Below are 17,689 nucleotides of genomic sequence, written 5' to 3'. Positions count from 1 at the left end.
AATGAAAATTCGTTCGTTCAGCGACCACAGTCGAAGATCGAATGCAACTCATAATAGGGGCCATAAATTCATATGTATACATAAATACGTAACTGTTTATATACATATACATTATTTTGTTTATTTAGTGTTAAATTTTTTTATTTTTAAGTCCAGCACATTATATAACTATCATCGTACAAATCCACATTTCAAACTTTGTATAAAAATTGTAAAAATTCAACAAAATTTACTATGTACTTACGTAAGTAATTTCCCCTAAAACTTTTAAAATTTTTATTCCGAATTTTTGAAAAAACATTTAGCTATGTAGTTTTATTGTCCATCAAATATAAGTAACATAAAGTATAGATAATTTTTTTGGCTGACGGTGTTGTGCTTTTCTTCCATATGCAAGAAATTCTCGAACATACTTTTAATGGAAGAAAATGCAGAACACAAAATTTTTGGTACAAATTGGTAGTTTGTGAATATTCATAATTTGTGTACAAAGTTAGAAATGTGGATTTATATGGTGCTTGCTACATATATGTATGTATATGATGTGCTGGTCAAAATGTTACCTAACTTAATCAGCTGACCACAGGGGTGTGTATGTATGTATCGTTTATAGTGCCAAGCAAATAAAAGTAAATTGAATTTAGCCTTAGAATTATAACTAAATTAGAGCTACGATGTGTGATTACACTAGCAATTCCGTTTATTTATAAATACATAAATAGATTGTGGATATTATGTCGCGGACTTAAAAAATTTGCAAAATTCTCCGAATGCATGTTTCTAAATTATTCGTGGCATTGTGTTTAGATGGTCCAGACTTGGACTTTCTCAGCAACTACACACCAACTGGCCCGTTCATAATATGAAGACACTATGTGCAGACTGGCGACGTGATGGTTGATCAATGCGTCGAGCTCGCCCTCACGGAAAACGTGGTAATAACGATGGTGTGTTGTCGCGCCTCCTTGTGAGGGACTTTCCAGAGAGCCAGTTGAGCTGTTAGAATTACCCCATGATTCTGTTGATTGCCGATTGCGGAGTGATTTTTGTTTGTGTTCGTTATTATCCCTCTCTTTCGCATTTGCGCCTTCTTCTTTTTCCGGGCCTACTTCCGAGTCGCCAGAGCCATAGTTAGTTGTATTTGTATTGAGGAGAGAGTTCAACGGTGTCCGGCTTTTCCAGCTGTAAGTAGTAGCCTGTTGTTCCTCTTGTGAAGGCAGATGATCCAGTTCTTCTTCTTCTTCGAATATATCCGTCTCGTCTTGGAGCAGATAGGCTGTTTCCGGATTGAGATTGTATGGCCGGTTTCTTTTATAATTGATTTTTGATATTTTGCAGTTCTCATACAACTGCAGCGAGTAACTCCGTTCGTCACTCTCTTCCTCATTCTCTTCATGGATGGTAAAGCTCCGAGTTTGCGATGACAATGATGATGTCGAAGACGTTGGCGATTGCTGTAAGCTCGGTTGTGTTGAAAGGTTTGCCAGCATTAAACGACGTTCCCGCAGTTCCTCTCGGATTGCCGATAAATCTCGCAATTCGTTGCTGCGCTTTTTATTAAGACTTTCTGCCGACGTACTGATATGTGTATCTAAGAGATCGCCGGTTTCACAATTATTCTCCGAGTTCGCACATTCTTCGAAGCCATTTCTCTCCTCGATTTTTCGTAACAACTGAGTGTTGAGTTGTTCAGCAAACTCAGCAAAGTCTTGGTCTTTTTTAATCACAGAGTTTGCATTTGTTATTACCTTTCCCCTTGTAGGAGGTATTGGGCAACTATCTTCTTCATTCAAAAATATCTCATTATGAAGAGTACTGCTAATTTTAAGTTCGTCTTTGCTATTTTCTTGCTCGTTTTCTTTGTTCGTTGGCTGTGAGTCGAGTTCGTTTGTCTTGTCGCGGCCGATTTGTTCACCTTGTGCAGACGTTGGTGATGTCCCTGGCTGTGGTTGATCTGCGGATGTTGTTGCCGCATTTGTTTTACCTGTACTAATGACACTGTCGATGGAGTTTGGCGTGGATGCCTCGCTAGAGTCGCTATCTAAATCATCAGTGGCGGGATTAAACAGCTCCAGAGACATGAGTTTAGGTATAATGGGAACAGACGAAGAGGCCGTTGCCGAGGAACGTCTTACAATAGGAAAATTTTGCCGAATTGCTTGTAGAGACTGTTGCTTACGGAATTTGGGTATAGGGGGTAAATTCTTAATAATCTGCCTTGTAATTTTGGCCGTGACTTCGCTTTTTTGTTTATTATGCTCCCCTTTTTCATTTTCGTGTTGCTTAATGTGAGCAGCATCGAAATTGAATCGATTCTCCCCAGGCTCCTTGTTTTTATTGTCGTTTTGGGATGAAGTGGCGTCGTTCTCATCTCTCGTATTTTTGGAAGGCGGAGTAAGAATGGCCATAGCAGCGGTTACTGCAGCTACTGTTTGAGGTGGTGACGTAGCTACGGCTTGTATAGCCGCTGGAGAATGTGCCGGAGTGGGTGGGCAGGGCATAATCAAAGGCGAAGTAGGTACTGAGGACAATCGCTGCTGGTGTGAATTTTGTTGATGGGTTAGACACGTCGTGCAGCTGGAAGCAGTGCCATTCGAATGCATTTTGCATGTACCATTCTTGTGCTGGCAACAGCTACCATAAGCCTGGCACACTCCTCCACTACCACTGCCACCGCCGTTACTTGACGAAGAATTGCTCGAGCTGGAATTTGAATTTTGATGTTGCTGTTGGTAGTTAAGCTGCTGCTGATGCTGTTCTGGCTTTGGAATGAAAATTACAGAGGCAAAGCTATCTTCGGACTCTATACTAGTATCCGATTGCAGACTACTATCTTTGGAGGAGTCTGAACCGGACTCACGCGAGTGCCGCCGTGCTTTCTCCTCTTTATTCTCTTGGCCGTCGTTAGTCGTACAAAACGTATTGCAACCTGTATAGTGATATGTGCTGCAATAGCACGCCGAGGTGGTGCACTCAGCGCTATTGCAGTATGTCACGGGACCAGCATATTTATTAACAGTGCTGCCGAGCGATAATTGTTTCTGCAGATTGGCTCCTAGCGGCGAGGCAGTTTCGGAGGTTTGAATTGGGCCACCTTTTTGACGTTGGTAATTTTGAAGATTGAGAGATTGTTGCTGTTGCAGATGTTTCTGTACGTAGTGATGGTGGTGATGATGATGATGATGGTACTTGTTGCATTTCGAAGAAGTCGAAGTCTGGGAAGCAGCACTGCTTAGCTCTGGTTCGTTAGTCGTCTTTTCGGACGTACTGGATCCTGATGTATCGGGCGTTATATAAGTTGAAATATTTTGAACGAGTTTGTTCAACCCAGTTTTTGTGGCCCTCTCGAAGCTACCCGTAGAGGATTTCATCTTCTTTGTGAAATTTTCGCGAATGACATGCAGCTTCCTTGAGAACATTGCGGATCGACAAAGAAAAGCCTCATTTAAAGAGGTCTGCTTCTGGATACGTTTGCGAACCCTCTCCTTTTCACGAAGGCGGTTGACTGCCATTAGTTCCTCATTCAAAGAACTTTGCTTACGCAAAAAGATACTCGCCTGCATCATTTGGCGGGCAGTAAGAGATGTCTGACACTGTGGACTTGCCGCGGTTCTTCCCGTATGGTTGTTTAAGTTTCCATTGTTGCTGTTATAGTAAACGCTGTTGCGCAAGTACAAATTGCTGCTGACACTATTACTATTACTATTATATGTACTTATCATAGGAAATGGGTTTTCTGGCAGTTGAAAGTCTTCATCACAAAGGGATTGTTTCTGTTTGATCAACTTCGGTCGTCGTCCTATTGAAGTCCCGCTATTCAAGCTTTTCACATTGGATGTTTTAATTAACTTCGTTGGTGAAACATTGTTTGCAGTGCCAGTACCAGATACTCCATTGCAATTTTCCATCGCGTGCAGAGCATTTTGTAATGAGTAGGCGGCATTCGACGTTCCGCATTTCTGGCTTACATCCAAATGAAGAATTGTTCCACCTAAACTTGGTACGCTGGAACGAGATCGTACTATTTGGCGAGGTGGTGGATTAAGTATACTGCCAAGACTACGAGATTTGAGTCCCGCAGAAAGAGGAGGATCATGAAAGTCTTCGAAGTCTTCAAGGCGTCGGAGCTCAATGGGCAGGTCTCTCACATCCTCGAAATCAAGACTGCTGTCATTTTTCGTTTCTTTCGAGGTCCATGAGTCCAAAAACCACGGATGTCTACGGCCACCAGCCAGTTTCTGAAAGTCTCAAAGTAATTACATGTTTCCGCCCACTGTCCTTTTAAGAAACTTACTTGAATAGCGCGGCGGACAAAGCTGTAGCACGACTCTCCAGGTGACGATGAGGATAAACTCGAACTGTCGCCATCACCAGCGGATCGGCTTGAGTTTGTGGAATCCTCGGTGTAGGCATGATACGGCGGGAGGAAATTATCATCGTCTTCCTCGTCCGACCAGCTAAGAGTGCGAATTTTTGGCGGTTGCCATGGAATGAGCACATCTTGGGACTCGAAACGGCGATGCCTTTGCTCAAGTGCCCAAACCGTTATAATGACACGGCCGCCAATACGCAATATACGTGCCAGCTCTCGAAGAGCACCCACCCGACGCTCTGTGGTGGCAAAGTGATGTACAACCGCCAAAGAGAGAACAGCATCAAATGATTCATCCCGGAATGGTAGCTCCAAATTATCACACATTAAAACCTAAATGAAAGAATAGTGAAATTATAAGTTTCTTAATTAATAAGACATTAATTAGTTATTAAGCACACTGGAGAAATAGAAACTGACCTCACCACCTTTTTCACGTGCTACTTTGCTCAAACGATAACACCGATCCACTCCCACCGTACAAATGGCCGGATTTCCATGGGCTAGATAACGCCCATTTCCACAGCCAACATCACAGATCACAGAACCAGGTTCCAAATTATTAAGGAATTGTGCGATACGTGGGCGCATTGGCCCTGTAGGTTCCTCGCAGTGTTCGTAAACATCATGAACATAGGCATGTTCCAAGGCCGCCGAACGCCCACTGGCATCACTGCCCACTTTGGCTGAAGACGCGGTATCATTCGCTAATTTTTTGATGGCCAACCCGTTAGCGTCAACAGAATTTGACAACAATGTGATGCAATTGCTGGTACTTCTTTGCAGTACTTTCTTATCATTGCAATCTTCCGTCCGAACGGAATTTACGTCATGGGTAGTGTTTGCCACTGTGACATTGGCTATAGGTGAAGGGAGGGGCGATAAAATAAGCGTGCCTGCAGACCCGCGTGTATTGGCAGCGACGGACAAAAGTGTGCAATTGGGGTTCGTTGTGCTGGAGCTGGAAGTCAGTTGTTTTGTCATCGATGTGTGTGATTTTGTGTCTACCAAATGTTCGAATTCAATGGCGAAACTTTCATCTAAAAGCAAATTGTTTTGATAATATCTAAACTTTATTTCGTGGTTTATAAAGTGCGTACCATTTAGATTCCCATTAATGGAGGTCAAAACACCATTCGGGGAATTAACCGAGATCTCCGCTGTAGATGTTATAGCTAAGCAGCTTGTTAACATTTAAGGTGGTTGTATTTGACGTTTATTCGGTTTGACTTTTGGATTCTTCTACCATAAATCGTTTTTAGAACTACNACGGAAATTTCTGCAAAGTATATATTTTAGAGTATTATATTATATCGTTGATGTTTTTGCAAAACCGCCTAAATCGCCGTTGTAGTGAAAACGAGATTTGGTAACCCTGCACTCCAGGTATTGAGATCTATTCATAACTATCCTAAAATCGTTGTTAAAAGAATATATTTGTTAAATAATAGCTATAGAAAATACATCCTGTCAAGGAAATGCCTTCAAAGAAAACCCTTTTTTCGCTCTCCTGTAAAATTTGAATGTCGTAAGATATGCGGTTTTGCAGTTAGGCGATGGGCGGTTTTGCAAATACATCGACGATATGTATGTGTAGTGTTGTGGTTAGCAGTGCGTGCTACTACTCCGCAGGGCCTGGGTTCAAGCCCTGGTCAAGGCAACATTGCAAAAAAATTTACAAAAATCTTATTTTTTAACAGCGCTCGCCAGCAGGAAATGGCAAACCTCCGAGTGTATTTCTGCCATGAAAACCAACTTCTCATAAAAATACAATCGCCGTTCAGAGTCGTCGTAAAACTGTTGGTCCCTCCCCTTTGTGTGACAACATCAAGGCGCTGGCCACAAATCGGAGGAGAAGCTCGGCCAAACACTAAAATATGTGTAAGCGCCAATCTATTATTATTATTATTATTATTAAATACATATATGGATATATAAAACCAAGTGTCAAGATCAAGACCTTTGTTATAGGCATCTCGCATCTTATTTACAATTGTTGAATGTTTACCCTAAAAATTGTAGGAAGGGCGTGTGTGAATCGGCAACAAAGTTCTGCAAGGAAAACTGGTTAATAAAATTTTTTAATATGGTGGGACAAATTTGGCAATCCGTTGTGTGAAATTAAATAATTTTTGCCAACCGTAGATTTATTGGGAATAAGATATTATGAATTAAAGCGAAATCAATATTTTAAAAAAGTGTCTTTTATATTGATTGTAATTCACAAAAAAAAGTTTTTAATCAATTCAGATTCGAAACATCGTCCACCTAATGCCAATTCCACCTAATACCAATTCTTAGTTATTGTTATACCAAAACCCAGTATCCCATGCATACATGGAAACCACATATGTTGCAATGTCAATTACATGAATTTAACTCTACATTCTTCATAGAAAAAATCTAACTTGATTTCCCAACATTTAGATATGAGGCTTTTACGCGTTTAAATGAATTGCCCTATTATTTTTTTCGCTTCTGGCTGTTTTTCTATATTTGTGTTAAGGCATATTCAACAAGGTAGAAGTGACAATTCAGTCGAGCTCTCTCATACTTGACTGTAATGTCAACAAATGTAAACAAAGAAATTAACCCTTTGTTATGCATTTACCATATTTGATAGAACTCAACATCTTTGAAATGAAAGTTTTTGTAAATATGAAAATATTTAAATCTCATTAGAATCAGCTTCATTTTATTTATTGAATTTTCGGTTTAATGTAAATGTGGAAATGCACACTTACACAAAATTACACACTAAATGAAACACACTCATTTATCAATCCGTTTTGACAATTTTCTTGCTTTTACTATCCCAATGTTTTTGAGCATTTATTTTTTATTCAAATACTTAATTCTAAAGAATATTAAAAAAAGTTTGATTCTTCTAAATTTACATCAGAACTCAACTTCAAAAATTAAGATATTAAATTTTTGCTTTTCGAAATTTCCTTTCCATTAAATGTATTAAAAATTACTTTCAGTTTCTTTATGTCAACAAGGAATACTGATTTAGGTTTTATCAGACCAATATTTGAAATTTGGCCTATCCATGTAGGTATATCAAAGGGAGATTTTCTTTTCATATTCAGTATGATAAATCCTGCACCTGGGACCAAACGCGTCCACTTAGAAATACTCGGCTGTGATAGGCAACAAATAAGGTCACGACCACACGTGAAGAGTCCCCTAATGAAACATCGCAGCAATTTGCCACCGTTGACGCTACACTTGACAATTCGAAAGTTTAAAATAACGCACAAGTTTGTTGTCCAGACTCTTGACAAACACAACGCACCTCGCAATTCCTTTCCATTTTATTATGTATTTAAAATCAGTCACACAGTGAAAATTTATATAAAGAAAAAATTTTGAATTTGCGATTGTCAAAATTTTCTATACATTTTTCAAAAATTTCACTAAATTCATGGGCTATTGAAATTTTATTCAACTCAAACTTGTTCAAAATTTACTCGTAGCCACAGTATACAGTAAACCAGCCATTGACAATATACTTATTTGAAAATTAATACATGAGATATTGTGAATGTCTAGGAATTTTTTATCATTAACCCATAGGCAATGACTGATGCAAAAGTACCCACAAATATATTTGAAACCTAAATTTGAACAGCGAAATTCGTAAAAAAAAAATAATAATAAAACAAAAATATGTTAAATACTACGTGGGAGGTGGGCGTGGTTATTAACAGATTTCGCCAAAATTTAACACTAACCTAAATTATACCAAAGGCAACTTCGACACCGACTTTCGTTAAAATATCTAAATTTTATTCGAGTTAGCGTGTTTACAAACAGAGAGGGCTGAACCAGTTCATCTCAGTTCACTCAAAGTTGTGTTCGGAACACGGTTGACTTATGTAGGAACTGCATCCGGTCATAATCGCTTCCCACCCGACCAAGAAACGTATGTTAGCGGATGTTACGAGTTTTACGATAGTTTCTCTTACCCGCAAGCTCCGCCTCACTTAAGAGTCTCGTATTTCAAACGTTTTCTCGTTTTCAAACGTTTTTCGTTTTCGCTACTTTCTCGATAATCGAACTGTTCGAAAACATTGCCGTTTTCATTAATTTCTCGATAGAGAAACGGATCGAAATAACTTCCGCCTGAGTTACGTTTCGACTATCGAAAACACTTCGAAAAACCTTTTGAAAACGCATGTCGAGAACGAAAATTCTGCTGCCACAAACTGAGCAACGGGTAATACTATTACGATACTTTTTCGGAACCCGTTCTCAATAGGTTTGTAAGTGAAAGCGTTGGTAAAATATCTAAAACGGATGCATTCTCGTGTACGTTGGTCGGGTGGGTTACTGTATACCGTGCTCGCAGCGAACTTTGTGACCGACTCAATCACGCTCTAAGTTAGATTTAAACGCTTTTATTTCGCGTTTACACTTCGTTCCAGTTTACCGCATTGCTAAGTACTGCACTCGTTTTTAAATGTCAGATGCTTTACGAGCCCGTAACTATATGGGCTACATGGTTTTCGAGATGTTTTGTGTATATTTTTGGAGTACTTGATTTCACGTTCCTTTCCGACAAAATGCCTTATACATATTTAAAATATTTACTTCATGTGTAGGCTCATTTTGTTGAACTCTTCCCTCCTTTCTGTGTTCTATAAATCTATATTTAGCGATAGCATTGAGCCTGAAATATATGCAGCTAGATATGTACATATGTATGTGCGTACGTTCAATGTAATTATTCGAACATATGCCGAATCACAAAGTATAACAATCTGCTCGTGTTATTTTTTGCGAATGCTAACTTTCGTTAAGTTCATGTAAACAAAAAAGGCTTCGCTCTCATTTTATTTTGGTTCAACAAAATGTGCTCCACGACATGTCGCAGATACTAACTGTCATTACACGGTATGCGCTCTCACGCCAAAGCGACTGTGTTTTGCTTTCGGTAGGAAAGCTTTTAAATTTTTATGAATGAAAAGCTCCTCCATAGTCCGCGTAGATTAGGAAAATTTATCACACTTTAGCAACTGGAATGGGGTCGTTGCGCTGGTTTCGTTGACCTGGCGTAGTTGGCTGAATGAATTTAGGCAACGAATGACTAATTTATAGACAGAAACCCAAATATTTTCTGCGAAAAGCCAAATGTAACTATTAAACTATAACCTGTGACTACCATTTCATTTGTAAGAGATTTGATGCTTACTAAGAAAAAAGAAGCAACGAGTAGCAATGGGTCTGGTAGAAAATGCACAAAGTTCGTTAATAAAGTTAAAATCGTATACAAGAAACAATTTTTAGCGTGGTTTCATAAAAGAGTTGCGTCATTTACATTATCGGCATTTGTCGTTGTGAAGAATATTCACCAACATTATTCAAAAACTTTCCCGTTTAACAAATTTCAATACTTTCTCTTTTAGTTAGTTTTTATTTGCATGTCTGCTCCTTTAAATATCCATTGCACGTTTGATACACACACAGTTTGCAGTTAAAGTCGGGAGGCTGTTTTACTTTAATGCAATGTTCCTTTTACACACTCCCACGTATGTGCATATACATATGTATGTATATGTATGTATGCACATTCTAAATTTAATTTCTTCATGAAATCCATATGTATTCGTTGTTATCTAGCCAACTTAACGAGCAGCAAAGCTTAAACGGACAGCGGCAGAGAGCAACAGAGTATGCAGGATATGCACTGAAATTATTCTTTGAAATGTGTCAAGTCGCAATGGATAGAAGAGAGGTGAAAGGCGGCAGACCACGAGGACAAAGCATGAAAGCTTTGCCCAATGGGGTAGAAAGGCAAGGCATTTTTCTTCTGCGATTTTTTCTAAAAATAAATCAGATTCTTTGCCAAGAAATATATGTATGTACACACTCAGAGCTCATGTACAGAGTTTTTCTTAAACGCTTGGTATTACTTATTAAAAATGTATTACTTATCTAAAAGACTTGTGTTTTCTAAAAGCTTAAAGTCGCGAAGGTTTTCTGTTCATGAAAAAAAAATGAATTTCACTCGTGTACGCAAAAGTAAATCTTACTAACCACTAAGCCATTAAGTTTAATGACCTGGTTTTTCACAATTCCTTATATAGAAAATTTTTTACAGGCAAAGACAAGCAATGCCGTCGAAATAAAGTTATGTCCAGACTATTCGAGCTAACGTCAAAAACTGAACTGGACGAAGTGAGTCAAACAACATTGAACCCAACAGAGCTTCATTGAAGTTAAAAAAGGTGCTGCCAGATTACATTTGATTCTACACCGAATAGTGGTGTTAGTATCTACTTACTTATTCGGTTGTTTATTCTCAAAGCCGCTGAATGCGCACATAAATATTGTTTCCCATTTTAAGGAAATAAATAAACTTAATGATGGATGCAATGATAATTTGTCTGAACTAATGCAAAACGCATATACTCCTATTTGCATACATACGACGTGTGTGTCGAAAGAGAAGCAGCTTTTTTGGCGTATAAGCATTTTAAAAAAAGCTTTCGTTAAAAAGCTGTTGGAAACAAGCTTCGTATACAAAAGTTTTGAAATCAGCTTTCTTTACATTTTATAAGGACGTGCGCGCAATAGAATCTCTCTTTCTCTCTGTAAATATTAAAGCTAATTATATTGGTAGAACTTTGCAAATAAATAATTTATTCTTCCCAAAATATACTTAAACTTGTAAGGATTTATTACTGACTTGGTAAAATATGCATTTGTATATAATATGCCTCGAGTTGATGAGTAATAAAAATGACAGTCTTCAAAAGACAATGACTAGATACAAAGATGATGGACCGTTAAAATACAATAAAGTAATATAAAATTTCTCCCTTTCACTTATTCCTTCCCATCTAGAATCGAGTTATTTTACTGCTCTCGGGTGAGTCGGGTAAAGATGAACACTCTGATCTCGTGGGGCTTCCCCGTTGTGGACGAGGTGGAGGTCTCTGTGGATTTATGTTGGCATTGGCCTGACGCAGGTTGGCAAAAAATTGTTGACGTCGTGGACCACCACCGCGCAGTGGAAGTGTAGGAATTTCACTTGGAGACTGGGCCATTTCTGCTTGCGAGCAACTACGCATAGCTGGATTAACACACTCATAAACGCTCTATGGAAAGAGAACACAGGTCATGTATCAGTAGTTGAAGTTTCAAAAGAGCCCATTCTGTCTCAGCATTTACCTGTTCGGAAGAGTACTGATTATTCTGCGCGAAGGCAAGCGAAGTAAGCGATGGCAACGCCTGAGCAATGTCCGAGCGCTCAATACCGCGCACGATAAGAAACGTACGCGGAATAAGCACTCCCACCAATATGGCCCAACCGGTGGCCTGAAGACCCAAAGGAATAGCTGCATCACGTATCTCATCTCCGAAAAATGACATTCCAATCCAAACAATCCAAATGAGAAAAGTCAGCACTGCACCAATAACAATGAGGATTCCTTCCCGATAATTCCGTTGTGAGCGATATATGAACGGTACCAGGGCGACAACTCCCACCAGCAAGATGAAATCGTAAGCGACCAAAACCCACAGCCAGTGTCCATAGTACATATTCTCACATGATATACTCTCAGTGGCGACATGCATAATCACAAGCAGCTGTATGGACATACCCAACTGCACGAAGATACTGAGAATGCAAATGACTGCCTGAATGTAGCCATTGACATGGGACAAAAATCCACCCTCTGAGCCGATCGATGCTAGCATTACGGCACGGCAAAGCAGCAACGAAAATGTAAAGCAGTAGACGAGGGTCATAATGAAAACGCGCACGGCGCAAAGGGTGTTCAGTGTGGCGGCATCTTCGAAAGTCACGTGCGAGTTACGGTGTTCGCCAATGTACTCCAAAGAGAATGGCACAAACGATGTGAATAGTAAAATCAAAGAGAGCAATAAGAGAATCGAGGTGACCGGGTTGCCTTCGAACACGTCGCCCAAGGATATGCGCACTACTATGAACACCAATATGGCCAAGGTTATTATTAAGCCGAGAATAGCGGCCGTCATCCCGGTGGCTACCCAAGCGTCGGGCTTAATACGCCAGAACATCACTGATTCTCCATCGAATAAAAACGGATACCTTGCATTCTCCCCCGCACTGTACTGGCAATTGAAGACCTGTCCGAACTTCGGTTTCAGCTCTAGACTTGTGCTGTTCGCTCTGTTGTAATGATAGAAAGTAGTTATGTTGGTAACAAAGTTTTGGGACGCAATCTCCCGCAGTTCTATGTGATCCTCGCCAGACGAAACGGTTGCAGTTCCGTGACCATTTTCACTGACTTTCTGATACATTTGGAAGTTCATTAGGGAAGCAAATCGATGCATGTGTAATAGTTCTAGAATTTTTGCAGGTTCGTAGTACTGACGATACTCAGGCGTTTGCCAGTCGGCGATGAACGTGAGAAAATTGAAGCATGACTCGAATATGAAAATGTTTTGCTCCCGCTTACAGTTGCGCATCAACGAGCCCTTAAGCCAACGCACCAGCTCCAGCATTGGACGAGCAAAAGCGAAAACTCGAGATGGTTGAACTGATTTGCCCTTAAATGTTTCGTCTAATGTAGATAAGGTAGAATTCCCGTCAATCGCATCCGCATCTATTTCGCGCTCCATAAGTATATATGATTTATCTGGTAGATCTGTAGTGAAAAATATTCAATACTATAGACGCTTTTTTATGTATGAGCTATTGAATTCTCAAACACGGAGTTTAGTCCTTGTTTCTGGCGAGTTTTACCTGATATAAACGTACGATCTGCGCGATCGGTGGGAACTGCGAAAATTGTGCCATTTTCTTCAAAATGGTGAGCCATCTTATTACCGAAAAGGATGTAGACATTTTTGTCGCTCTTGAAATGCATTAAGCACATTTGTTCATGCCGGATTGCCTCCATAAACTCATTATAAGTTGCCAGATTTTCAGTGAGAATTTCCACAGAAGCTATACTTTCTCCCCAAGGCATTTGATGTAATAAGTGCGCAACTTTGGGAAAGAGATATACGTGTGGCGAGAGTATGGGCCAAATATTGTACTCCAGATCTTTGATGATCTGTTCTGAACTCTTGTATACATCATGGTCGACAAATATGCCAATGGCGTGAGTTATGCACTGCTGCAGATACTGCACCTCCTGCATGAGTAAGTTTTCGGCAATTGTTTCATCTTCTATGAGGATAGCACGGACTCCTGTAAATATTAAAGGATTTTCTGAAGCTATAATCAGATATATATAAGAAACTTCTATATTAAATTCGTAATTAAATATGCTTGCATATGTTACTTTCACGACAGCAATGCTTTTGCTGGCAGCACTGGTTTGACATTTCGTTAATGAGTGTGCTAACGGCAGGATAGGCAGCTTGTCTTAAGGTTTTTGAGTTTCATATTATGTACAGCAAAATTCAGCAGCCAGCCTATGGTAAATTTGACTCACCAATTTCAAAATCTGCATCCAACAGATTTGCTCGGTTAATACGGTTCACAACAAAAAGCACCGAGGCGACGTCTGTTGTCAGAATGCTGAGCATGGCATCGCCTTCAATAATGTGGACAAAGTCCCGTTCATGACGCACATTTTGTGCCTGGTCCATGTCGGTGGGCATTACTCTCAAGCCATGTATGCAAATCTCCGGTATGGTGGCCGATGTACTGCTATCAGTGATCTCCGTTGTCGACGAACTCGGCGGCGGTGTGGTGCTTGTTGCCGCTGTTGCAACTCTAGTTGCGTAACCATTATACAGGGTTCTCGGCGTTGGTTTAGTAATTTTAAGTAGGCCCGTTTTAAGGGTAGATCCTTGCGCGCAAACACCAATTGAATTTAAGCAAAATGTTGAGGCCAACACAAGAGGCCATAATAAAACTGAAAAGATGTATGGATTTACCTGAAGGCAATTAAGTTTTTTTTTAGTGTATGTAGAGAATATTGCTCACCATTTTTTCTTGCTGCCATACTTTTTTATTTGGGAACTTCTACCTCATTTGTAACGCTTCCTGGTTGAAAATGTGTCTGCTTGATACCTGGATAGATAATTATGTTTGCGAATCAGGTTAGATATTGAGGTCATAGCAAGAGTATTCTGTAATAATAACGTTCATTCTATCTTAGATCTGGGGCACCACTAACTGAATTATGCAAATTGTGCTGGTTAATCTGCAAGTTTTGTTTCCTCATTCTTTGGTTTGCCTATTTCTGCATAGCGCCCGCCATTAAGTGTGTCTGTATGTACAAATGTATGTAAATATACATTGTTTATGGTGGCATTTACATATGTACAGGAAGGTTATTTTTATTTCCTATTTTCGAATACATATGTACGCATGCAGATGTTTAAACGAACATACACATGTATGCGTTTTAGTATATACGCATGCAGATGTTTAAACGAACATACACATGTATGCGTTTTAGTATACGTATTTTGCAGATTTACTATTCACTGTAATCGCATTAGACCTACAGCAATTCGAATAGTAAAGGCAAGGAGACACTGGAATATATCTATGTACATTCATATGAACATTCATGCAATGTTGTGCACATTTTAAGGTACATATTTGCTGTTAACCAGACAGCGTAAGTAAGCATTATGAAGAAAACGGAAAAAATATTCATAACAATAATAGAAATAAATAATAACATCGCACAACAGCGTTTCTGATGATTAGGTTATGTTACATGATACTACCCTAATTTATAATGACCATTTAAACTCTGTGCATGAAATGTCTGTATCAGCTCTAGTTTGGAATTATGACAAATGGTATTTCGCATTTTTTCGTATTTTCGAACTTTTTTTTGTATATAAGAAATTGCGTGAAAAGAATGCCAAAAATCAATGGTAATTCCTAGCTACTTCAAACTTTATCATTATAAAATTTATTTGACTACAAAATTACATACTCGAAAAAATTCTAAAAAATATGATTAAAAAGTTGCAAATTTGCATGAAAATTTATTGAATTTTTCTGAGTTTTGCACAAAGTCTAAATGTACTATTTTTATATTTTAGAAGTTGTAGCCAGAGAGCTGTTCTGAATGTCCCAACAATAGTCAGCCATCATGTGTGGTGGTTTTACAAAAGTGAAAGCTATAACTCGTAAACAAGAGCTGCTAGAAAAGAAATTAGGGTACATATATTTAGAATCAGAAGAAAAAATGTAATTTTGTTGGCCAGTGTAATTAATAAGTTTTTATCATAATCAACAATTTTTTGAGCTTGGATATGATTTATTACTCGGCCATAAAAATACGAAAAACAAATAAGAACGAGCCCGCATTAAAGTTAAAATTCTTAAAATAGAAATTAACTTAAAGCAGTGCTGTCTTCATACCTTTCTTGAACATCAGAAAATTTTACTTTAACAGATTACTGCATTTGAAATTAGTTCTTTGGGAGCNTAATCAGTTGTATGGACGCTATAGGTTATAGTGACCCGATCGTAATCATTTTCACTCTTTCTTGCTTCTAGCTGCATAAATGAAGGAGTTGTAATGAAAAATCTCATATCTAAACAATCAGTTGTAAGACGGACAACGTAAGTTGTAGACGGAAAAAGTAATTTCTAAAGTTAGTTGTAATTTTTTTCACTGATATTCTATCGAAAATGATGTCAACAAGCCTTAACTATCTTTAAAGTCGACTTTATTTTGACTATGAATATACCACCATAATATAAATAAATATTGATTGGGGAAAATGAGTGAAGAAATAAAAAAATGTATACTTGTAAAGCACAACGTTTAGAGTTTTGTCGGCAGAATTTAATTGTTTGTTCATTGCTTGATAGGCTCACAGGTTGGTCTATATGGCGTTGCATTTTGGATGCCTTTATTATTATTTTATCTCATTTAGGGAGTTCACAAGGTGTTGTATACTGTCGTACTATTGTATGTCATAAACTTTAAACGGCTAAGACTATATTTAAGGAATTCGCAAGCTAACATAAAAGTTTTATTATGAAATTTCACACCGTTAAAAAATAGTTGGTGGTGATTTCAAGTCCTCTAAACATTTATTTAGCCGTTAAAAACTTTACAACATACGACAATACAACACGTACGACACTTTGTGAACCACCCAATTGTGTTATTTGGCAAACGCTGTGACAGTCTTAAAACGAATAAATAATTCCAATTCAATTTTCCAGAAAATTTTCACATTACGTATACATATGTACATGTTTTTATTGTTTCCTACAGAAGTGGATATACATATTTGCACTTAATGACCCACTAGTGTTTTTAGTTATTAAGTACTCGTATCTATCCACTTTGTTTTCTACCACCACCTTATACGTTTTTAAAATTGTATTGAGTTACATTTTTAAATATTTTTAACTGCACATTGTCATAATTTCTGCTGGCACACACTTATGTACGTACATACATGCATTGTATGTACTTGGGCATACATACATACATACAAATGTATTTACTGCTTACATTATTCTGTACATTGTACATGTTTGACGAACGTGCTTTTTTGAGGTGCTCAATTAAGCATAAAATTGGCTGGTAACATTTTAGCGTATGTAGATGCATATGTACATACATACATATGTACATGTTTACTTGCTACTAATAGCTTCAGTTAAAACAGTGGTTAGGTTTTTTTTTTCTTTTTCTACACATTCTTCATTGTAATTTTTCACATTTGTCTTCTTTTGTAGGGCACTTGTCCCTGGTTAAATCTAAAAATCAATAGATAAATCCATTTCAGTTGTATGTTGTCAATGTGTTTGTCATGGTATTAGCCCTCGAAGCACTGTTTCTATGCCAATACTGCCAATAATTTTGCTTGGCCGCCGTTTACAGTTATATGCAAATCAGATAAAAAAAAAAAAATTTTAATAAATAAAATTCAGACTGTTTTAATTTTAATCTGATGCCCGTTTTGTGTGCACAAATGAACATTACTTTTGACGGTTTTTATGCATTTGCTATGTAGTTAGTTACCTTACCACTTTATCAAATGAGCCGGATCTCTATGCACAGGTACTATTTGAGCGGCAGTAGAATTTTAACTGTTTTACCGTTGTCTTTCACTGTCATTCTACACTTTATTTACCAACCAATTGTATTATTTGAGTGAGTCGGACTTTACGCTTCAGCAGGTTTAAGCTCAAATAAAAAGTGGCCACAGGTTACAGCGCATGCTCCCTTACCCTTTGTAAGGTCGTTCGACAAAAAAAAAAAACGCTAAAAAGGTAAATAACAATTGCTAAATGCGCGCAGTTGAATTACGACAATTTTTATTTCTGTTACTTGCGCGGATTCATCACTCGAACTGATACATATGGCTTATTGTTGACCC

General features: G+C 38.3%; 2 protein-coding genes across 6 annotated transcripts; both read right to left on the bottom strand.

The window, feature by feature from the left end:
• Positions 1–476: 476 nt before the first annotated feature.
• On the bottom strand, positions 477–10,437 carry fid (class I SAM-dependent methyltransferase fire dancer). 2 transcript variants are annotated; one of them, XM_017615202.1, is made up of 5 exons: positions 10,415–10,437; positions 5,473–5,651; positions 4,793–5,412; positions 4,295–4,705; positions 477–4,238 (listed from the first exon to the last, which is right to left on the bottom strand). In XM_017615202.1, exons 2-5 carry the CDS (start codon positions 5,564–5,566, stop codon positions 804–806), a joined length of 4,560 nt encoding a protein of 1,519 aa, XP_017470691.1. In that variant the 5' UTR covers positions 5,567–5,651; positions 10,415–10,437; the 3' UTR covers positions 477–803. The 2 variants fall into 2 exon arrangements, with proteins under 2 accessions (XP_017470691.1, XP_017470692.1); XM_017615203.1 differs by lacking the exons at positions 5,473–5,651; positions 10,415–10,437 and having other exon boundaries at positions 4,801–4,861.
• Positions 10,438–11,047: 610 nt separating this feature from the next.
• Positions 11,048–17,571, bottom strand: boss (G protein coupled receptor bride of sevenless). Of its 4 annotated transcripts, none has more exons than XM_017615206.1 (6): positions 17,337–17,408; positions 14,307–14,393; positions 13,810–14,257; positions 13,113–13,562; positions 11,552–13,014; positions 11,048–11,478 (listed from the first exon to the last, which is right to left on the bottom strand). In XM_017615206.1, exons 2-6 carry the CDS (start codon positions 14,307–14,309, stop codon positions 11,221–11,223), a joined length of 2,622 nt encoding a protein of 873 aa, XP_017470695.1. In that variant the 5' UTR covers positions 14,310–14,393; positions 17,337–17,408; the 3' UTR covers positions 11,048–11,220. The 4 variants fall into 4 exon arrangements, with proteins under 4 accessions (XP_017470695.1, XP_017470696.1, XP_017470694.1 ...); XM_017615207.1 differs by having other exon boundaries at positions 11,071–11,478; positions 13,810–14,235; positions 17,337–17,571; XM_017615205.1 differs by having other exon boundaries at positions 11,071–11,478; positions 17,332–17,390.
• Between the last annotated feature and the right edge of the window lie 118 nt (positions 17,572–17,689).

This window comes from Rhagoletis zephyria, unplaced genomic scaffold, assembly GCF_001687245.7.
Source record: "Rhagoletis zephyria isolate East Lansing unplaced genomic scaffold, Rhagoletis_zephyria_1.1 Rzeph_scaffold_00976, whole genome shotgun sequence".
NCBI lineage: Eukaryota > Metazoa > Arthropoda > Insecta > Diptera > Tephritidae > Rhagoletis > Rhagoletis zephyria.
Note: the sequence above shows the minus strand (reverse complement) of the source record. Positions and strands in the feature narration are given on the sequence as shown.